Below are 19038 nucleotides of genomic sequence, written 5' to 3' on the forward strand. Positions count from 1 at the left end.
CGTGAAGCAGATTTTCTGACTGAAGAGAATGGATTGTTGGCTTCGGCCTCATTTGATCTTGATATTTGATCAAATACTGATATCAAAGAAGAGATGTCAGTATGTGTTGTTCAGCACGAGTGTAAGATCCTTCTTTCGTTGTATGATAAAGAGTATGCTATTCTGAAACAATGTTTAATTTAGGATATACATCAACCATTCACAAATCCCAGAAAGTGCAACACCACATGATAAAACCATCGTATTATGTATTTTGTGCCAGAGGCTGTGATGGAGGATCGATCCAGTGGTTCGACTCTCACTACTGATGGTTCAGAGACTTAACCCCCACCTGCAAATCAAATGGTTTTCTGAGGAAGCCAAATTACTTTCATTGTGATTTTGCACTGAGGAGCTTTATTTATTCATGGATTTATCTCCATGAATCGCCATGTCTTCAAAGACGGCTCTGGTGTCAAACGGTGACGATGCGTCATCACACGAGGCTTTGATGCAGGTGTTGTTTGGTCTTTTGTGTCGCTCTTCTTTGTCTCGGAGGGCCTGCTGGGGGCAGCACTGAGTCCACATGGACGCATTCATAATACACAGAAACGATGTTTAGTGTTCATTACGAGTTCGTTTTTTTTCTTTTTCTTTTGTTAATGTGCCGGTTGGTAAAGTTTCTACCAACACAAGTGTTTTCACGCGAGATGACTGATTGGATCTTTTCTAAAGCCTGTCTGGACTTTCAGACACCGACTTGATCTGATGTCAGTCTGCTTGCAGGAGCTGCTTTGGGGCAGCTCTGGTAACTCACCCTCATTTGACAGCTTCTTATCCCGAACCCTGAGGGAGGCTTCACATATTTTGTGAGGAAGTTTTTACAAAAAAACGTTAACTCTTCAGACTTGTTGATATTTGGTTCTTGAGATCAGGCTTTCAAAAGTAGAGAACAAAAAACACAGCTATGTGTTGCTTGTAGTCTTATTATATCTTTCAGTATTTTGAGATAGTTTTCTAAGTTTCAACTATGTTGCATAAAAAGTATTCCTCTTTTATTTAGAAGTGCTCAACAGGTATAACATTTGGCCTGTCAACCTATCGCTTGGTTTATTCCTTACAATCCCATGCTTCTGGTTATGTTCCTCAACTTTATAGATATGCATTTCTGTATTGCAGTAAGCCTCCTTTTTTTTCTAAATTTGGCCAAAAACCCCTTATTGCTCCAGTCTACTTGTATATAATACATGTTATTATAATAAAATCTTCTCATGCTGTCATGTTAGGGAATTAATATTGTAACCCCACTAACGACTGACAAAGCAATTGTATTATCTTGTTAGCATTTCTTTTGTCTTTTGACTGCTGCCGTGGTGTTGATTGTTACATGGATTATTTGGTTGTAATCCTCATATTGTGTTAATATGTTGGCCAGTTCATGCCTGTGGTTGGTTTTATACAGTATAAGAGATGGCTATGTTATTCTCATTTCTCATCTCAAGTTATCAGCCTTCAAACCTAAGACAAGCTGCTGTCAGCAAAAATGCTCAGATCAGTGAATCAGAGCATTGCCGACACACTCCAATTACAGATATGACTTCACAGGGAACCCTTCCGTTTCAGGGTTTAGTATAAGCGCTATAGAACTATACATCATCAAATGGTTTATATTTTATTTGTACAATCAGATACAAATTTTTTAAAATGCCAGATGTTTTTTTGGGTTGTTTTCGTGCTTGTTTCCTCCAGCTGAGACAGATGTCAGCTTGATCCTGTGTCTTTTTTCTTCCCGTATGCTGGTATTCTCTAGAGAAACTGCTTTGTGCTCCTCAGCTTTGCTGTGGTGTTTTGCTGTGGTGTGCAGTGTTCTCATCCACAGTGATTGTGTGATGATGCCGTTGTGGAAATGTGTGAGTTTGTGTTATTTCCTGTTCAAAGCTCTGACGAGGGAGCAGATCATGATGACATGAAGACATGCCTCTTGGGGGTAAATTGCTATGTTCGCACGTTTTGTCCTAGTTTGGATTTGTATGTTAATGTGGATTTAAATAAGATGTTTGGCTAATTAAAGACGAGGACAAAAAATGCATAACATTAGGAAATCCTGAAATGTTATATAATTTTGCCTCCAAAACTCTGCGTTGCAGTCTATTCAGACTGTTTTGTCCAGACATTTTGTTCCAGCAGCCCGGTTGATGCAATAACACAGTAAAAAATGCAACAGTGCTATTTGGAGTGTCTATTAAAATTTCAAAAAGCGACATGCATTCACAGAACAACCATTGTTGCATAAGGTACAATCTCATAACCTTCCATTCCACTTCGGTTTTCTCTGCACATATTTCTTTCCATGCTTCTCTCATCATCCTTCTACCTGCACTGTGAATCACTGTGGATGAGAATTCACTTAACAGATGTTTACTCAGTAAATCACTGCATGTCACAAAATACTAACCTGTGAGCTTTGCGAAAGAAAAGAATGTGTAGTTGATCCTCCGTAAGTAGGTCATGAAGACTCAGAGGAGCTTTTTGTATGAGCACATTAAACTTGCAGAAGCTTTTATCCACGCGACACTAATGAGAGAAAAGTTAGAAGTAAACACTTGTGAGATCACAAGCAGAGAATATCAATTCCAAATCCATCAACGCCATTATCGGCAAATGAAGCAGGGGTACAAAGCACATAAGTAGAGGTGTCAATGCAACAGACACAAGAAATAATCTGGACATTCTGTTGCATCCAATAAGGTTTCAGTTCAGGGAAAAGAAGAAGCTAAAATGAAGAGCACTTAATGCACCAAAGGAGGATTTCCAATGGGAGAAAGAAATTAAGCGTTGAGAGATGAGAAGCTGCAGAGTTCAATAACCTTTCAGGACAGAGTCCTCCTTCACTAAGAGTTTTCATACTTCACCTGAGAGAGAGAGAGAGAGAGAGAGAGAGAGAGAGAGAGAGAGAGAGAGAGAGAGAGAGAGAGAGAGAGAGAGAGAGAGAGAGAGAGAGAGAGAGAGAGAGAGAGAGAGAGAGAGAGACATTCGGCCAAACCCCCCAGAGCAGAATGTATAGTATATGTCCATGAAATATTAAAAGTGTTAATTCCTACTGGATTATCTTTTCAGCTCCCCTTTTATTCAATTATTTTAATCTAGAGGTTTTGAGTGCGGCAGAAACTCGTGAGAATAGATATCATGCAAACAAGGGAAACTCATTAAAATTAGAGTATAATTCAAAGTAACTGCCCTGCGTGCTATAGTAGTGGTAAAACTCTGAATATTAATAAAATACAGCAAAGCACAAGTGAAGTCTTATATGTTGAAATGAGATAAGTGGATAAATGCATAGAGCCATCTACGGTAATTATTTATCATTTCCCTCACGCTAAAAACAATGAAACGGTAGTAACAGAACACACCGACCCTATGGAGTAAACAACAAAGCAATTGATCAAGAAAACGGTGGTCCACAAGAGAAACATATATTAGCTTCCCCAAAGTAACTTCATAATTATTGTTAATTAAAATGTTCTATTAGGAGCCTCAGAGTTTGAAATCTCGAGCATCAGCTGTGAAACTGTCTGCAAAGTAACACAGATTTCAAAGTTTTTTACTTAATACCATTTATTACCAATGGTACAACAATAAATAAATATGAACTATAACGCCAGATCTGTTTCACATTCACATCAGAGATAACTGTAAATATTCACAGCGCACGTAGTTCAAGTTTCTTGATGTAGTCAGCAGTTAAATATGACGCTGTCAGCAAAATATCCAGCATTAGATGGATCATTTATTTATTTTTTTATTTATTTATTTACAAACGTGCAAAAAATAAAAAGGAAACAAGAGAAGCAAACAGAATGAATTAAAACCAAAAAAGACACTCTTCCAAATGAGTAATCCCGAGATGACTCTCCATTCAATTTCTATATGTAATGAGACAATTTATTCATAGTTTCATACTTGATTTCAATGTTTGAGTGCAATGGACACATATCTGTCTGCTGTTTTCTCTTATAATGTTTAATAGTTCTGCGTTTTGTTTGTAAACTTTCTTCTATTAGTTAATCTTGAAAATTGCATCACTTTGTTTGCGCTGTATATTTTTTTGTTTTTTTGTTTGTTTGTTTGTTTGTTTGTTTGTTTGAGGGTTGGTCTAAAGGGTCTCTGGTGCATTTGTAGTTTTTACTCAAGATCAAATGACAGAAAAGAGCAACTGATACTGCCCATCGAAATAGTTTCTCTTAAACTTTTACATTTTGTGTGAGCGTCACTTGCTGATGCCCGGAGTAATTCTACATATTTCCATTAGACTGACTGGCAGCTGTGAACTTTCTTTGCCTGAAGGTGACATTTCATTTTTTAATGAGATGATGGAGGGATGGCTTGTTTAAAAAAACCCTAAAAAAATTACATTTGAAAGTTTATCTCATTTCAAACTCAGACATGACCTCAAGCATTTGTGTTTTAATGTGTATTTATTGTGATTTATCTCAGCAAACGAAAGCAAGAGAGAGTGAAAGACAAGTAAGTAAAACATCCGATGCTTCCATTTGTTTTATGTCGCTCAGATTTCCAGATACTCTGAAAAAGTTTTTCCTGCAGGTTTTCTGTCTACTGCTGTGATATGACTAGTCTTCACCTCAATAACATCAGCAATAGTGATTTGTTCAATAACATGACCTGCGTTTGTATATATGTACATATGACCTAATGTACCATCAGAAGTAAAGAGAGGTGTATTGCAGCAGAGCGGCGGGAACCTATTAAATTATATTCCACCTGTCATCTGCCCTTTCTTTCTCCAGACTAATTCACTGACTGTATCGACTACAGTTATCAAAACCATTCAGACGTGTTAAACAGTCTATGATAAATAAACAGTTAATTGCATCAGAAAATTCTACAACCGTTAAAATATAAATCCTCAGAGATTTTACAGCTCGCCCTATCTGGAGCTGCATACCGTGTCTCAGTGGCCTGAGGGCCACTTTGACCAGCTGTGACCGGTACACTCAACCGGAGATAACAGCATAAGGAATTAGTTAGTTTCTCCACAGAAAGTGAAGTGAGAGCAATCGACTGAGCGGCAGTAACTGTAGGGGCTTCATCTGTGAGTCTAATAAGGATGCATTGTCTCACACATCTTTGTTTTACAAGAGTGAAATCGTCCAAAGTTGTGATTAAAGTCTGAATTATGAAACATGGGACAACGATGCCAGCATGGGTCATCAAGGTCACATTGGGGTAAATACCAGATAACCACCGGGTAACAATAAAAGTGGCAAAAAGTCACATTAGGATCAAGTTAAAGTCACAAGCAGTGCACAATAGGGTACTGACAGCCTGTAGGTGTTTCCCTGTATTCACCCCTTCACCCCTTCCACACACTTACAATGGGGTAACAAAAGAGTCAGTGTGAGGTAACAGAGGGGTAATGACAGAGCCAATGTGGCATCACCACGGGGTAAGAACAGGGTCACCATAAGGTAGTGATGCAAACAGGCCACAATTGCGCAGAGTCAGTATGCAATGCAGTAAATACTAAATATATACAATATAACGGGGAGATACAACTTCAAGGTAACAAGTAGAAAGTAGCAATAGACTATAAGTGACAGCAGGGTAATTATAGGCTTTTTACAGGATCAGTTCTTCATTGACTATTACCAATTTCTTTGCAGCTTCAGAATTCAAACACAGACTTCACAAATTGAAACCAGTGTCTTGTTTAATGTTTCAGGATCCCCATTAGTTCCCTCAGTAGTGACAACCATCCGTTACATAATAGTCACAGTCGATCATTCATAAGATCCAGAAACATCACAATACACATGAAGGTTTACCCATTTCTAGACTTTCTAGAGTTACAGTGTTTGTGATAGTAATCTAAATTAGTGTGAAACAGCTCTATAGAGAACTGTTTTCTTCAATGCACTGGTTTGAGGGTGACTTAGGCTGAAGTTTGAGCTGCAGCTTGGTGAGTTCTTTCTTAATTGCTTTAAACCAGCGCTGTCAATCATAAGGCCCTCGGGTCAAAACCAGCCTGCAAAAGGCTGCAATCCGGCCCATGAACTCACCAAGCATATTGCAAACACTGCAAAGAAAGCATTGAATTGTTTGTCTTTTATTTATTTTTATTTTTTATTGTGCTAAAACATGCATGCAAAAGGCTGCAATATGCAACCTTGCTTGTATTTTGTATCATTGAAATGGGGCTCTATGTTGAGATCACAGTCATTCTTGGTCATATAAACTTTTTCAAAACGTACAGTCTGTCCTACAACAAAGAAAAGAGTGTGAATTCAAAGGTTATTAGGTCATTATTTTACCGGTCCTGCTCACTAAAGATGAATTTGAACTGTATGTAGTTTGACCATCATGACATGTTAACTAGATCACTGTGACTTATGGGGCAATAACAGTGTCAATATGCAATACTTGTGGGATATTTACAGAGCATCGAGGAGGTAATGATAAAGTGACAACAGAGTAACATCAGAGTGTCTCAGTGACAATGAAGAGGTAATGATGGGATAGATAAAGCTTATGGATTAATTCTGGGGGAAGAAAATTAGGATTAAAGAGTATTTAAGGCTTTACTGTTTACCTGAGGTTTAGTTCAGTTAGTTTAAGCCTCTGGAGGCTGTCCACTGTGCATGTACTCAAACTGGCATAGTGCCCAGCCTCTTTATCTGTCTCCTCTACCTCCTCCGTTTTTAATGTCTTCAACCATGTCACTCCACCTCTCTCTCTCTCTCTCTCTCTCTTTCTCTTCCCCCTCCTCTCCGCTCCACATCATCCGCTCACCTGTCCAACTGTTATGTGCCTGCCGGGTCTGTGTTACCTGCACCTGACAGGTGACGCATGTGGACATATAGTTTAAATTAGAAAACAAGTATTTGGGTGGATTTATGACGATCTGACATCTCTGTGCAATCGTTCCTGTGGTATGTATGGGGGAACCATTTTGTTTTATTTGTGGGTTTGTGAGGATTTCTTTTCTGGCAGCTGTAAGTGTCAGATGATCAGATTTTACTGGAGCATTGAAATTGTTGATTGATGAAAGCCACGCCTCCATTTAAATGTTTTATTTTATTTATTTATTTTTTTTGTTCATTCTTTAGCCATGAAAAATGTGGTTCCAGATTGAAAAAAAAAGTGAACTGAAACATTTGAATTATTGACCAATCAGCAATGTTAATATCTTGAGGCATGTTAAAGTATTAATGATGCACTGTATGAAATGAAGTCATCATTCCACATCTTGTATTGTTTTGGTACAAAGTGAAAAAACAGAAAGATGAATATGTTAGAATAGATAAAAACATCAAGATGTCACTGTCATAGCTACAGGTTTTGAATCCAGTGCTGTTCTTTCATAGTTGTCAATCAAATGCATTGATCAGACATGTAATTACAGATGCAGACTAACAAACGTGGTATATTTTCTCCCCTTGGTTTCTCAGTGTGGACAGCTTTGATTTTTATTTTAATGCAATGTGAAGCTTGTTGCTCAAAATTAAGACCTTCCTCTGCACTTTATAGCTTCAATCCATGACGGTCCAAACATTTATTTTGAAAGTGTTGTCGGCACTCAGCTCAAGATGAACTCTTTTTTATAGCCTTTGACTTTTTTGGTACTCGGTGAAAATGAAGTTGAGCATAGCTTCAGAATAATGAGGGGAAAGATCAAAGCAGACGCTGAACTCTGAAGGCTCAAGCAAACAAAAAGAAAACCCTCCTATTCATTAATTTCCTGACATGTATCCATATCCGCAGCAAATTGCACGGTCGCAGTCTTTTTTAATTATTAAGGGCCCTCATTTGTCGTTGTGCTGATGACATCACAAACTCTTTGTTGTTGTGGTGATATGTGATCCAGATAAAATTCAATGTGGCGACACCAGATACTCTTGTCTTGTGATTGAGGGTCTGGAGAATTGGTCGGCAGGGATGTGGGGGTAAGGGGGTTCAATCTTCTAGAATTAAATATCCAGCCATATTACAAAGATGTCCTTGATGTATGGACAGCACCATAGTGGTAAAGTGCATTTTGAGTATTTGTTGAGTGGGATTTCTGTGGATTTTAGCTTTTATCACTTCTGAAGCCGCTGGAGATGCTGAAGAAGTTGAAGTGATGGAGTATGAAGTTAATTAGACTAATATGAAGTTGGCAGATATAAGAGTCGATCAGCAAGGAATCAGACATTCTGCAGTCCTGGTATCACTTTCTTCTTATCTACTCACTTTCATTGTTTTGCTCTTCCTCACTAGAGCAGGGAAGGGCGTTTTCTCAGCCATGAAGCTCGGAAAGATCAAGAGCAACAGAGACGACCACAAGAGAGGAGGTAAAATAATCAACAGGCCAGGCCCCGTTTGATCCAGAGATGATGATTAAACTAAAACTGTGTAGAGAATATATTCCCTATCCAAATTTACTGAATTATTCATCAAGATATAAGCCTAAAAGTCATGCAATTTGAATATAAAGCATACAGTCGACCATGAAATATCACGTATGAATCTTGGTTATTGCTTTGTTGGATTGCAGCGGATGAGCCGGCTGTCCTGGACATGGAGGACCTGGACAGGAAAGCAATTCGCCTCGCGGGAACATTGGACCCAGACACCATTTCTCTGGCCTCTGTCACGGCTGTCACCACTAATGTCTCCAACAAGAGGTCAGAAACACTGACACACACATGATGCCGAAGACCTGGTCAAAAACACACGGCCAACAATTAGTCAAAGAGAACTTGAAAATTGAAGATGAGTCTACAAAGTACACGCTTTACAACTGTTTTGCCGGCTCTGGCTCCTGGTGGTTGTGTTTGTGCCTTTCGCCGTGGAAGATCACAAATATCATCACCATTCCAAACATGGAGCTACAGAAATACAAGACTCCGACTTATAGGAAGCAGGAACATTAGCTTCTCAAAACCAAGTGATGTGATGCTATTTAAAAGATACGTTTACAGTTATATATTAAATGTATATTGAGTGGAAGTGAATACAATCTATAGCTCGGTCCTTCACAATAGTCTTAGTTTTAATTGTCTCTTTAAATTAACGCACATTTACTTACAAAGGTATGCACACACATACAGTCAGAATTTTCACTACTGAAGACGTCAGTAGTCATAAAAGTAGATTGTCTGTGTTGTGTAATATTGCAGTTGGTTATGAAAGTGTAAAAAAAAAAAGTCGTGAGAGTCACTGTCTCTGAGCCAGAGTCGTGCAGAGCTCCTCAGACTGCCGGTATTGATCCTGGGTTTCTAGAAAGTGCCTAAATAAGGTGTAGTACATTATGCAGTTTGAAGTAAAGCTGGCATGGTCACACAAAGCCTCCCCAGATTGAGGCATTTAATGATTTTTGCAACATACAGTATACGCTAAAAATGTCAATGCACACAAAAGGGAAAAAGTAGGATACTCCGTATTGATATACTTTGTATTTGTGTGTAAAAAACACAAGATATATATATGCACTCACACGCATTATAATCTTTCATCTATGACAACGACATGTAAAGTTTTTTTTTACTATTCATGTATCACTTTGCATCTCTTCAGGTCAAAGCCAGATATCAAGATGGAACCAAGCTCTGGACGACCCGTCGATTATCAGGTTTGTATCCGTTCTTTGTACACCTTGGTCATTTCTCTTCATGAGAGCTGAATGCATCTCTCACACTCTCATGAATGATGGCAGGGATAATTGAACCACTGGAAGATTTGGCAGCTACATTCGCATATGATCTAGCGACCAATGAGGCATCGAATGGACATTTCTTCATCTTGTAGCTCACAATGTTATTTTCACACAAACTGCCATCCATCATCTGCACAGCTTTGTCTAACTTTGAGTCGTGGCGCCTGGAGTTCACAGCTTACTGTCGGTGAAGGCAGATTATGCCTCAAACAGGTCGCCAATCCATCACAGGACTGAGACAGACACAACCACAGTCCCACCTAAAATCAATGTAATCATCCATTCGTAACTCATTCAACCTGTTCAAGTACCAAACTGGTAAACTGTGGATTATATTGCTGTGGATGGACAAGTTACCTGTTCACGATGTATCTTGTCTTCAACCACAGTCAAGTGTGTGTGTGTGTGTGTGTGTGTGTGTGTGTGTGTGTGTGTGTGTGTGTGTGTGTGTGTGTGTGTGTGTGTGTGTGTGTGTGTGTGTGTGTGTGTGTGTGTGTGTGTGTGTGTGTGTGTGTCCTTCCAGCTATTATATTAAGCTCATTCTTTCCTAGGCTCCATATCTATATATGTATATACTGCAATTGTTTGAGGTTATGTGCAATATTCCAAGGCTACATGGAACAATAAATACCGCTATAACTACCCAAAGGCTAAACAACTATGCCCATTCATAAACATCATCTCATTTATTCTATTTCTGATGCAATTGTAATGAATGTCATTTTGTGGGGGGGTTTATGTTCGGATGATTGTCTCTCAACATGTGTAATACTACTGCTTCTGCAAATGTGCGTCCTTGTTGACCAACAGTAGTGGCTGTTTGCCTCCTGTGGCTGCCACGCCTGAATTTATTTACTGTAATAACAATGAAACAACACAGGACAGTGTAAGTGTCCTCCAGCGTTCCTCATAGTCTCATTTCAAGGCATTTTTAAATTAGAATCACGCGCACAACAAACCTTGGTACATAAGCTGTATAGACTCAACCCCCCCTCTGTCTTTCTATATCTTCCTCTGTTCCTCTTCATCATCTAGAGATTAATTAGAAATAAAGGGGTAGTGTTTTGATGTTCAAACCTTCAGTCCGGATCCAGTTTTCTTCATTCGATGCATCATTACGTGAGCGCGGGGAGATGTCAGAGGAAAACTTACAGGCTACATTATCTGGCACAAGCTCTCACCGCTCAAAGGCATTTAAAATGAAAAAGACTATTTTGGACTTTTTAATGTTCTCAGGGTAATTACTGCGCAGCTGAGTGATTTACCATGATAGTTTATCTGCTTGTTGACTCCCTGTTGCAGGAACGCCAGCTTGTTGTACAGTTCAGAGCTATATATGATGTGATGATGTTTCTTACCAGATCAGCATCACTGTGATTGAGGCCCGACAGCTAATAGGTCTCAACATGGATCCCGTCGTGTGTGTGGAGATCGGAGATGACAAGAAGTACACATCTATGAAAGAGTCTACCAACTGTCCATACTATAATGAGGTTAGTCCTTTCAAGCCTTTAAAACTCACTCTGCAGATTAGGAGATGTTGTAAATATGATTAGGATTTATTTGTTTTAAATCTTTCTGATCTTACAGTGGTATTATGAAATAGGTACATTAAAAGTAATGACACAGAACTAGATGACTAATCTAAAGAAACATACTCATTTAACTTCATGAAGTCTTTAGCTTTACCAATTAAGTAAACTGGACCTGATTATTGTGATGAGCTGCATCACAACTCAAACTGGGCAGAATCACAGTGTCTCGGGGTAAATGATGTCAAACTAGGCTGAACGAGGCTAGTCAGCCCTAGTAGCAGTAAAACCTGTCGTCACGTGCAGGAAAATATTGAAATGCTTGAACTGAATGTGGTTAGAGCCACATGTGGCTCCAATGACATGAAAAAAAAAATATATATATTTTTTATCTTCATCTAATTTTGATGCAGCTTAAGTAGACAAACGAGACACATTAAGGTAAAACAGCAACAAATTTTAAAAGTTCAAATAGTTAAAAGTGGATTATGGCTAAAGAGCTAAATCAGCTATTAGCACACGTACCCGATAAAACACTAATCAGTTCATCTCAGTGGATATTTCTGCTGCTGATTAGATAACCCTTGAAAAAAAGGCTTTACTTCCATGAACAGGTCTACGCTTGTCCGTCATGACAACTTTTATAATAATAAGATTCTCTAGCTTCTTTCAGATCATTGTTGTGAAACAAGAACCCACAAGCTCCTTCTCAATGTGTGGACATAATCATTATGTTTCTACTGTAACTCACACATGCACAAAGTAAATTGCAGAAAGCTCCAAACCTTCTCTTTTATGGTCAAATGTGTTGATTTACTTATTGGCTGAGATACTAAATGTAACATTTTAAACTGAGGAGTTGTGGGCAGCTGTTTGTAAATAGCAGAGGACCCCCAGTAGGATAGGAGGGGTGACCCTGCAACACCGAGCTCCGTGTCTGTGTTGTGTCTGCACTGCAGGGAGAGTAAGTGAGAGTTTGTTTGTTATCGATTGGCTGTGTTTGTCTGGAAATAAAACCCAGCTGACTGACAAGCTACAAACCAGAGTGATCAAGATTATAGTGCCTCAAATTTTATCATCTCATCTTGAGTATCAAGGTTGTTCCCCCCAATTTTATTTCCTTGTGCCCTGCATTTCTCTGACATAGTCCCCTGAAATAGGCCATAACAGCATACTATAATACTCTCGTCATTATTGGGGCTCATTGATATTAGATATTGTAAAAACTTATTGTGTGAATTACTGATCATTTTTGAAAGATATGCTTTTTGTAAAAAGACTTGAGCAATGAATACATTAAAGGTCACTAAAATATTTATGTATTCATTGGATTTTGCCAGATTTGAGCACAAACAGCAGTATTGTCAAACTGTACATTAATATGAGCCTCTAGCCAACGGAGCTATTATTTTAGCTTTATGAGGTTGCTGCTGCGTCTTCCTAAAAATAGCTCATGAATTTGGTTTTGTTGAAACCCGCTAACAACCACATTATTAGTGTTCTTCCTCCGACTAATTGGTGCATCTTCAGCTGAGTGAACCCATCATCAGACTGACCCACGCAGTGCTCACATCTCAGCTCAGGTGTCACAGTATTTATTTATTTTTTCACTGTAATTCAACTGCACATTAAGTCAGAAGTTACAGAAAGAAATAATTAACAATAACATCCCCTGATCAGTTCACTCAGCTTTTCTTCAGTGTCGTTACGGTTGAATTGGTTATACTTTTGTGTTGAATAGGACTTTTAAACTTGTGTTAACACTATTGGTCTTATTTAAACCTGGAAAAGTGTGTATTTTGCATCTAACTTTCAGTGCTGACAACTGACTTCAATACAGTTTTTTATTTTTATTATTATAAAGTATACCAAAATATGCTCATACCTTACAACAGTTTCAGTAATTTGACCATTTGAACCCAGATCTTCGGAAATTCCATTAATCTGTTTAGAATCAAGAAAATAGACAGTGTTACGGTCAATACTTTCATTGAAAATCATACTTCAAAAGTCCTTATTGCATTTATTGTAATTCACATGGAATAAATTCTTAAATTTGTCATCAAATAAAACTTGTTTGGGTTCATTGAAATAGTCTATATCTCCTGCTGAAGTGACCTCAGAATGAGAAAAGCAAAGTCATATTTCTGCTCAGTTTTGTGGTTTAATTTTTGTCTTATCTACTTTGCCTTGTCAGAACCAATTGTTTTTTTCACACTACTCTCACAGAGCAAAGCTGAAAGCTGGATGTGCTGTGAACACTCTCGAGAATAAAGGAGGCAAGAGTAAATGGTTTTTTTTAACTAGATTTTTTCTTTTTTTCTTCTCTCTGCAGTATTTTGTGTTTGATTTCCACGTTCCTCCTGACGTCATGTTTGACAAGATCATCAAACTCTCGGTAAGTCTCTGTGTCACGAATCCTTCACACTGCAGTAAAGCTGAATAAGGTGCTTTCTGCCTTTTTTAATACAAACTGACACAAAAACATAGACTTTGTTTGACGGGGATTTCTTAACCAAGCAGCGGTTTAAACTAGAACCCAAACTATGAAACTGATGGCGCCACAATGAAACCTCCTTCTTCTTCACTTTCTTTAATCTCTCTAATTGTGTATCTCATGTAAATCCTCTTTGGAGAATGTTGAAACCTCCGAGCCATTTACCTTCAAGGTTTTTCTATATTTGGATGTTCATGTTTGAACTTCATGATATCCTCTTACTGATTCGTTTGTCTTTAGGTTATCCATTCCAAGAATCTTCTCCGGAGTGGGACGTTGGTGGGAACATTCAAGATGGATGTTGGGACCGTTTACTCTCAGCCCGGTAAACTGCGAGCTGTAGCTCTCATCCTGACAACGGGGAAACTTTTCCGGAGTTGCAGTTAGATTAAACAGTACCATTGTCACCCAAACTTGAACCGTGTGTCTGAGAATTAAATGTCAGGTTTAACTTATGACTGCAGTTACTTTCATTGGTGTCGTTATGGCTGAAGTGACTTGAGTGTAATCTCCACCAGAACACCAGTTCTACCACAAGTGGGCCATCCTGTCCGACCCTGATGACATCACCGCGGGGTGCAAAGGGTACATAAAGTGCGACATTGCTGTGGTTGGGAAGGGCGACAACATCAAGACTCCACATAAGGCCAATGAAACTGATGAAGACGACATAGAGGGGTAAAAAAAAAACAACAACCTGCCATTGAGCAGCAAATCTGTTTAACAAAATTTTCACACTATCACTTTGTGTATTTATGTTTAATAGAGTATTTATGATCACATATTTTTTTCTGTTTTTTGTCTATAGAAAAGATATATTCTACTATGACTGGTGAAGCTATGATGTCATAAATCCTTAGCACTCTCTCATTTTGTGCATTTCTTTTTCATCTGTCTCACACGCTGCAGAAACCTTCTGCTCCCGGAGGGCATCCCAGCAGAGAGGCAGTGGGCCAGGTTCTATGTGAAGATCTACCGCGCCGAGGGACTCCCCAAAATGAACACCAGCATCATGGCTAATGTGAAAAAGGCTTTCATTGGAGAGAACAGAGATCTGGTGGACCCATACGTTCAAGTGCAGTTTGCTGGGCAGAAGGTAACTGTTTATTTGTTTATTTATTTATTTGCCATCTGTTTCCTATGTAAACACTGCATATATTGTTTTTATCGTACTTATTTTATATTTCTCTTCCATTCTTTTTCATTCGATTTCATTCTTTACTATTTATGTTTTTGGCGTCGGCCGAGCCTCAGTAACAGAATTTCATACAAGGACATTTAAAAATGCGTAATGGTATTAAAAATACAATCCTCGAATCTTGGATCTTGAATTATCACTCCCCAAGGAGCGATCCCCCTGGAATACAATGTGAGTTTAATAAACCGCACAAGTGTGAATATGTATGCAAGGCTCAGATGAGCTCATAAAAGCCATGCGTACCGGTATATGTATTTATAGAGGCGCAGCAGCCATGGTTTATTTTGGCTGCTGCTTCTTTCCTGTTTTAAATATTTTAGGGCCATTAGGTAGCCATATTTATGTGGTGGTTGCTTTGGTTGAAATATAACATGTTTTTAATATAATGGCAAATCTTTCTCACAGATCCACTTATTCCATGAATAAACTTTATCACCAGCTAAACAGTTTCTGATGGTTAAATGTCCAATAATATGGAGGAAGTTTAAACTGGAAAACAGACCTTCTTGTTGTGTTTCAACTTGAACTGTATTATCACATATTTTTATCTAACTATGGAAAGATAACCCATGAATTTTTAATCAAATGAATGTCTACATTGTGTATTTATTATTAAAAAAAATTCCATGTATGTTATAATTCCCTGTGATAAATGAAGACATTTTAATGTGTGTAACAGATTTATACAGTAATATCTTGTACACAATATCAAGTTATTTTTTGTGTTCTTTTTGAGATGCGAAGGGACACATAATCAATATTTAATGCTATATTATGCAGCTCACCAAAGCCCGTATAAAAAAACAATCTTATTTAAGAAGGATTATCAGTTCCTAGATCATGCAGGTCATGTGGTCTCCAACTGACTGACAGATGTATATGTATTTTCCACCTCTGTGAATTTCAGAGCTTGTCCTTTTATGTGATTCCAGGGAAAGACTTCAGTCCAGAAAAGCAGTTATGAACCAATCTGGAATGAGCAGGTCATCTTTACAGAGCTGTTCCCTCCTCTCTGCAAAAGGTTGAAAGTTCAAATCAGAGACTCGGATAAAGTCAATGACGTTGCCATTGGGACCCATTTCATAGACCTCCGCAAGATATCAAATGACGGCGATAAAGGTGACTGAAACTACATAAAGCACTGGAAATTTGTCTAATCTGCTTTGATTATGTGTCAAGTACTGTCATTATTTTGCTTTATCAGGCTGTTATTCCATTTCACATGCTGTATAAATTAGCTGTGCATGATTGTCCATCGAGCTGCACGAGGCACCTGACCCCTCCTGTTAATGTCTGCTGGAATTTAGTGACTGGCAGTCAAATCGACTTGCAATCAATATATATATATTACCATATATATTAAACCTGAAGTATATGATCCATTGAGGAGTGATTTTGAATGAGCCACATAATGAGAAATTATCAAACTGTATTATTACGATCATTATAAAAGTCACTGAATTTATCAAACTTAAAAAGGCTTTGATATTTGTGTCTATTATTTGATTTTTCTGTTCCAAAAAATCACACAAACCAGAAAAGATACCTTAAAGGTAATACTGGTGTTTTATTCAGCTCGATGATTCAAATGAACATTGATAAACAAGACATGTGGTTTTCTAAGTGACATGTCAGGTGATCAAAAGTACATCAGACAGAAAGTAAAACGTTACAATCAAGATCGTTTTGTCTGTTTCTGAAGCCTTCCTAATGTGTTTATGTTCCCACAGTTGAGTGAAATTGTTTGGTCTGCTGGAGATCTTTCAAAAGCCATCAAATTAAAAAACAATGAACAAATCAGACATGACTTCTCCCTTCTTAATTTCCAGGGTTTTTGCCCACTGTGGGTCCAGCCTGGGTGAACATGTATGGCTCCACCCGCCAGTACACTCTAATGGACGAGCACCAGGACCTGAACGACGGGCTCGGAGAAGGCGTGTCCTTCAGGGCTCGTCTCCTGGTGTCCATTGCTGTGGAGATCCTGGACACCACTTCACCCGAGATCATCAGCTCCACTGAGGTCCAGGTGGAGGGTGTGTCCAACATCTCAGAGGTGAGAAAAGCGCAGAGAAAAGAGTTTGTTGAAATCAAGGTAGTCATAAAGCATAACATAGCTCTTACTTTCATAACAACAAAGCTGTTAAATCTCTCCTAACATCCTGTAAACACTGCGATGCGACAATCCGTCAATGTGTTGACACTAAGTACTTATCTGCTCTTTAGGGAAATTGTTGATATCCAGTTAGTTGCTGTGGAGGAAATCATATTTAAAATCTCCGCTGGGATCTTCAATCATGTTCAAATGAGTTTGTTGTAGTTATGCTTTTCAAAGGATGGACAAAATAGTTCTTTAAAGAACAAACACGACTCTAAAAACTCAGTAGATATCCTAACTGAGCTCTCTATGTGTGATTTTAAATCTTAGAATATCCTCCTACCACTCTCCAAGGGAGAAACCTTAAATGAGTATTTCAGTCAATATTCCTTTGAAGGTTTTGAAATTAATTTGAAGAGTGTTTTATTTCTTACTGTACTGGTGTTTAGGTCAGTTACGACTGTCCACCAGTTGTACCTCATACCTCATATGTGTTTGGAGCAGTACATTATTACGTCATTCAATTTCATGTGCTTGAAGCTTTTTCTGAGCTGAGCTGTCAAATGTTCCGAACACATAATGCTGAAGTGACATGCAGTAATTCACATTAATGTTTCTATAGCAGCACATGAATTAGTGAAGAGCCTTACAGGTCAGAATATCTAGAGGAAATGAATACACTTACAACATTAATGAAAGTCAAAGTGGGCTCAGTAACTCAGGAAAGCGACAGGTACACGTATATTACATTACAAACAGATAATTTGCGGTTTTCTTTCGGTTTGAAAATAAAATTAAGATGGAGTAACTTCTGCTCCAATACTATGATTGTCGTTTCTCTCCACCAGAGCGCCACAGGAAAAATGGAGGAGTTCTTCCTCTTCGGGTCGTTTCTGGAGGCGACCATGATCGACAGAAAGATTGGCGACAAGCCGATTACTTTTGAAATCACAATCGGTAAAAGAAACATTAATATGTAACATCCCGGTGAAGTGTGGAAGCAAACAGGAGAAATGAAAAGCTACGCTATCCACATAAATGCTTCATAACTACCTGCAATGTTCATGTGACAGGTAACTATGGCAACCAGATAGATGGCGTGAGCAAACCTTCAGGGGGAAAGAAGAAGAAGAAAGATGGCGAGAATGAAGAAGAGGAAAGCGAGCTGATCCAAAACTCTAGCGAGGACGAGGCGGATGAAGACGCAGACCTCGCCTCCGTCTCCTCGACCCCTCTGATGAAGCCCGTCATCACCGACAGGTCAGGGGGCAAAGGTCACAGGACCAGTCAAGCTCTTCAGTTCATATTGAATTAGAAATAGGTTGAAGCTTAAGGTGGTTATTTACTTCGCACGATCACAGGGAATGTGTAATTCACGAGAGGACATCACCTTTGAGGAGACGGGAAATAAAGAACATGAAGTGGCATATTTGCTTTTTCACATATCTTTAGAAATTTAGTCCATTTATCCGCGTGAGCACTGAAGTTTGATGGTGTTTGTTGTTGAACTGTACAGGAACTACTTCCATCTTCCTTACTTTGAAAAGAAGCCGTGCGTTTACATCAAGAGCTGGTGGCAGGACCAGAGGAGACGACTGTACAACTCCAATATGATGGATAAGATTGCAGACAAACTGGTCAGTATTGTTCCATCTTTTGGTTGATGGTGTGGCTTAGTTCTACATCTCTACCTGTTTGGATTGGTAACCATATTGGTCCTAAGCCTTGTTACCTTTCATGTCTTCACAGGAAGAGGGTGTGAATGATGTTCAGGAGATTATTAAAACGGAGAAAGCCTTTCCAGAGCGCAGACTCAGGGGAGTGCTCGAGGAGCTCGGAATTGGCTGCAGGTGAGCTCTATTTTAATGACTACCATTTCTCTTTGTCTTGTATCACACCGAGTAGTGTGACTGTGCCGATTATAGCGATACAAAGAGTTTCCCCTTGAAGCCGGGAGTGATAAACAGTGGAATACTTAAGAGCAATCTTTGTATTGAGCGCTTTTAACAGAAACTCACACTAATG

The 19038-nt window shown here is 38.7% G+C and overlaps 1 protein-coding gene across 1 annotated transcript in view; it reads left to right on the forward strand.

Moving 5' to 3' along the window:
- The window catches only part of otofa (otoferlin a), a gene marked incomplete at its 5' end in the record, with an annotated part of 77761 nt that overhangs the window by 37963 nt on the left and 20760 nt on the right, over positions 1-19038 (forward strand). Inside the window, 14 exons of the mRNA XM_080490309.1 lie at positions 8254-8327; positions 8531-8660; positions 9553-9607; positions 11053-11184; positions 13559-13621; positions 13961-14045; positions 14239-14398; positions 14630-14816; positions 15851-16037; positions 16748-16971; positions 17862-17970; positions 18087-18273; positions 18530-18650; positions 18763-18863. Coding sequence (XP_080346435.1) covers positions 8254-8327; positions 8531-8660; positions 9553-9607; positions 11053-11184; positions 13559-13621; positions 13961-14045; positions 14239-14398; positions 14630-14816; positions 15851-16037; positions 16748-16971; positions 17862-17970; positions 18087-18273; positions 18530-18650; positions 18763-18863 — 1815 coding nt within the window. The remainder of the gene's footprint in view (positions 1-8253; positions 8328-8530; positions 8661-9552; positions 9608-11052; positions 11185-13558; positions 13622-13960; positions 14046-14238; positions 14399-14629; positions 14817-15850; positions 16038-16747; positions 16972-17861; positions 17971-18086; positions 18274-18529; positions 18651-18762; positions 18864-19038) is intronic.

Source organism: Lipophrys pholis, assembly GCF_963383615.2.
Source record: "Lipophrys pholis genome assembly, chromosome: 21".
Lineage (NCBI taxonomy): Eukaryota > Metazoa > Chordata > Actinopteri > Blenniiformes > Blenniidae > Lipophrys > Lipophrys pholis.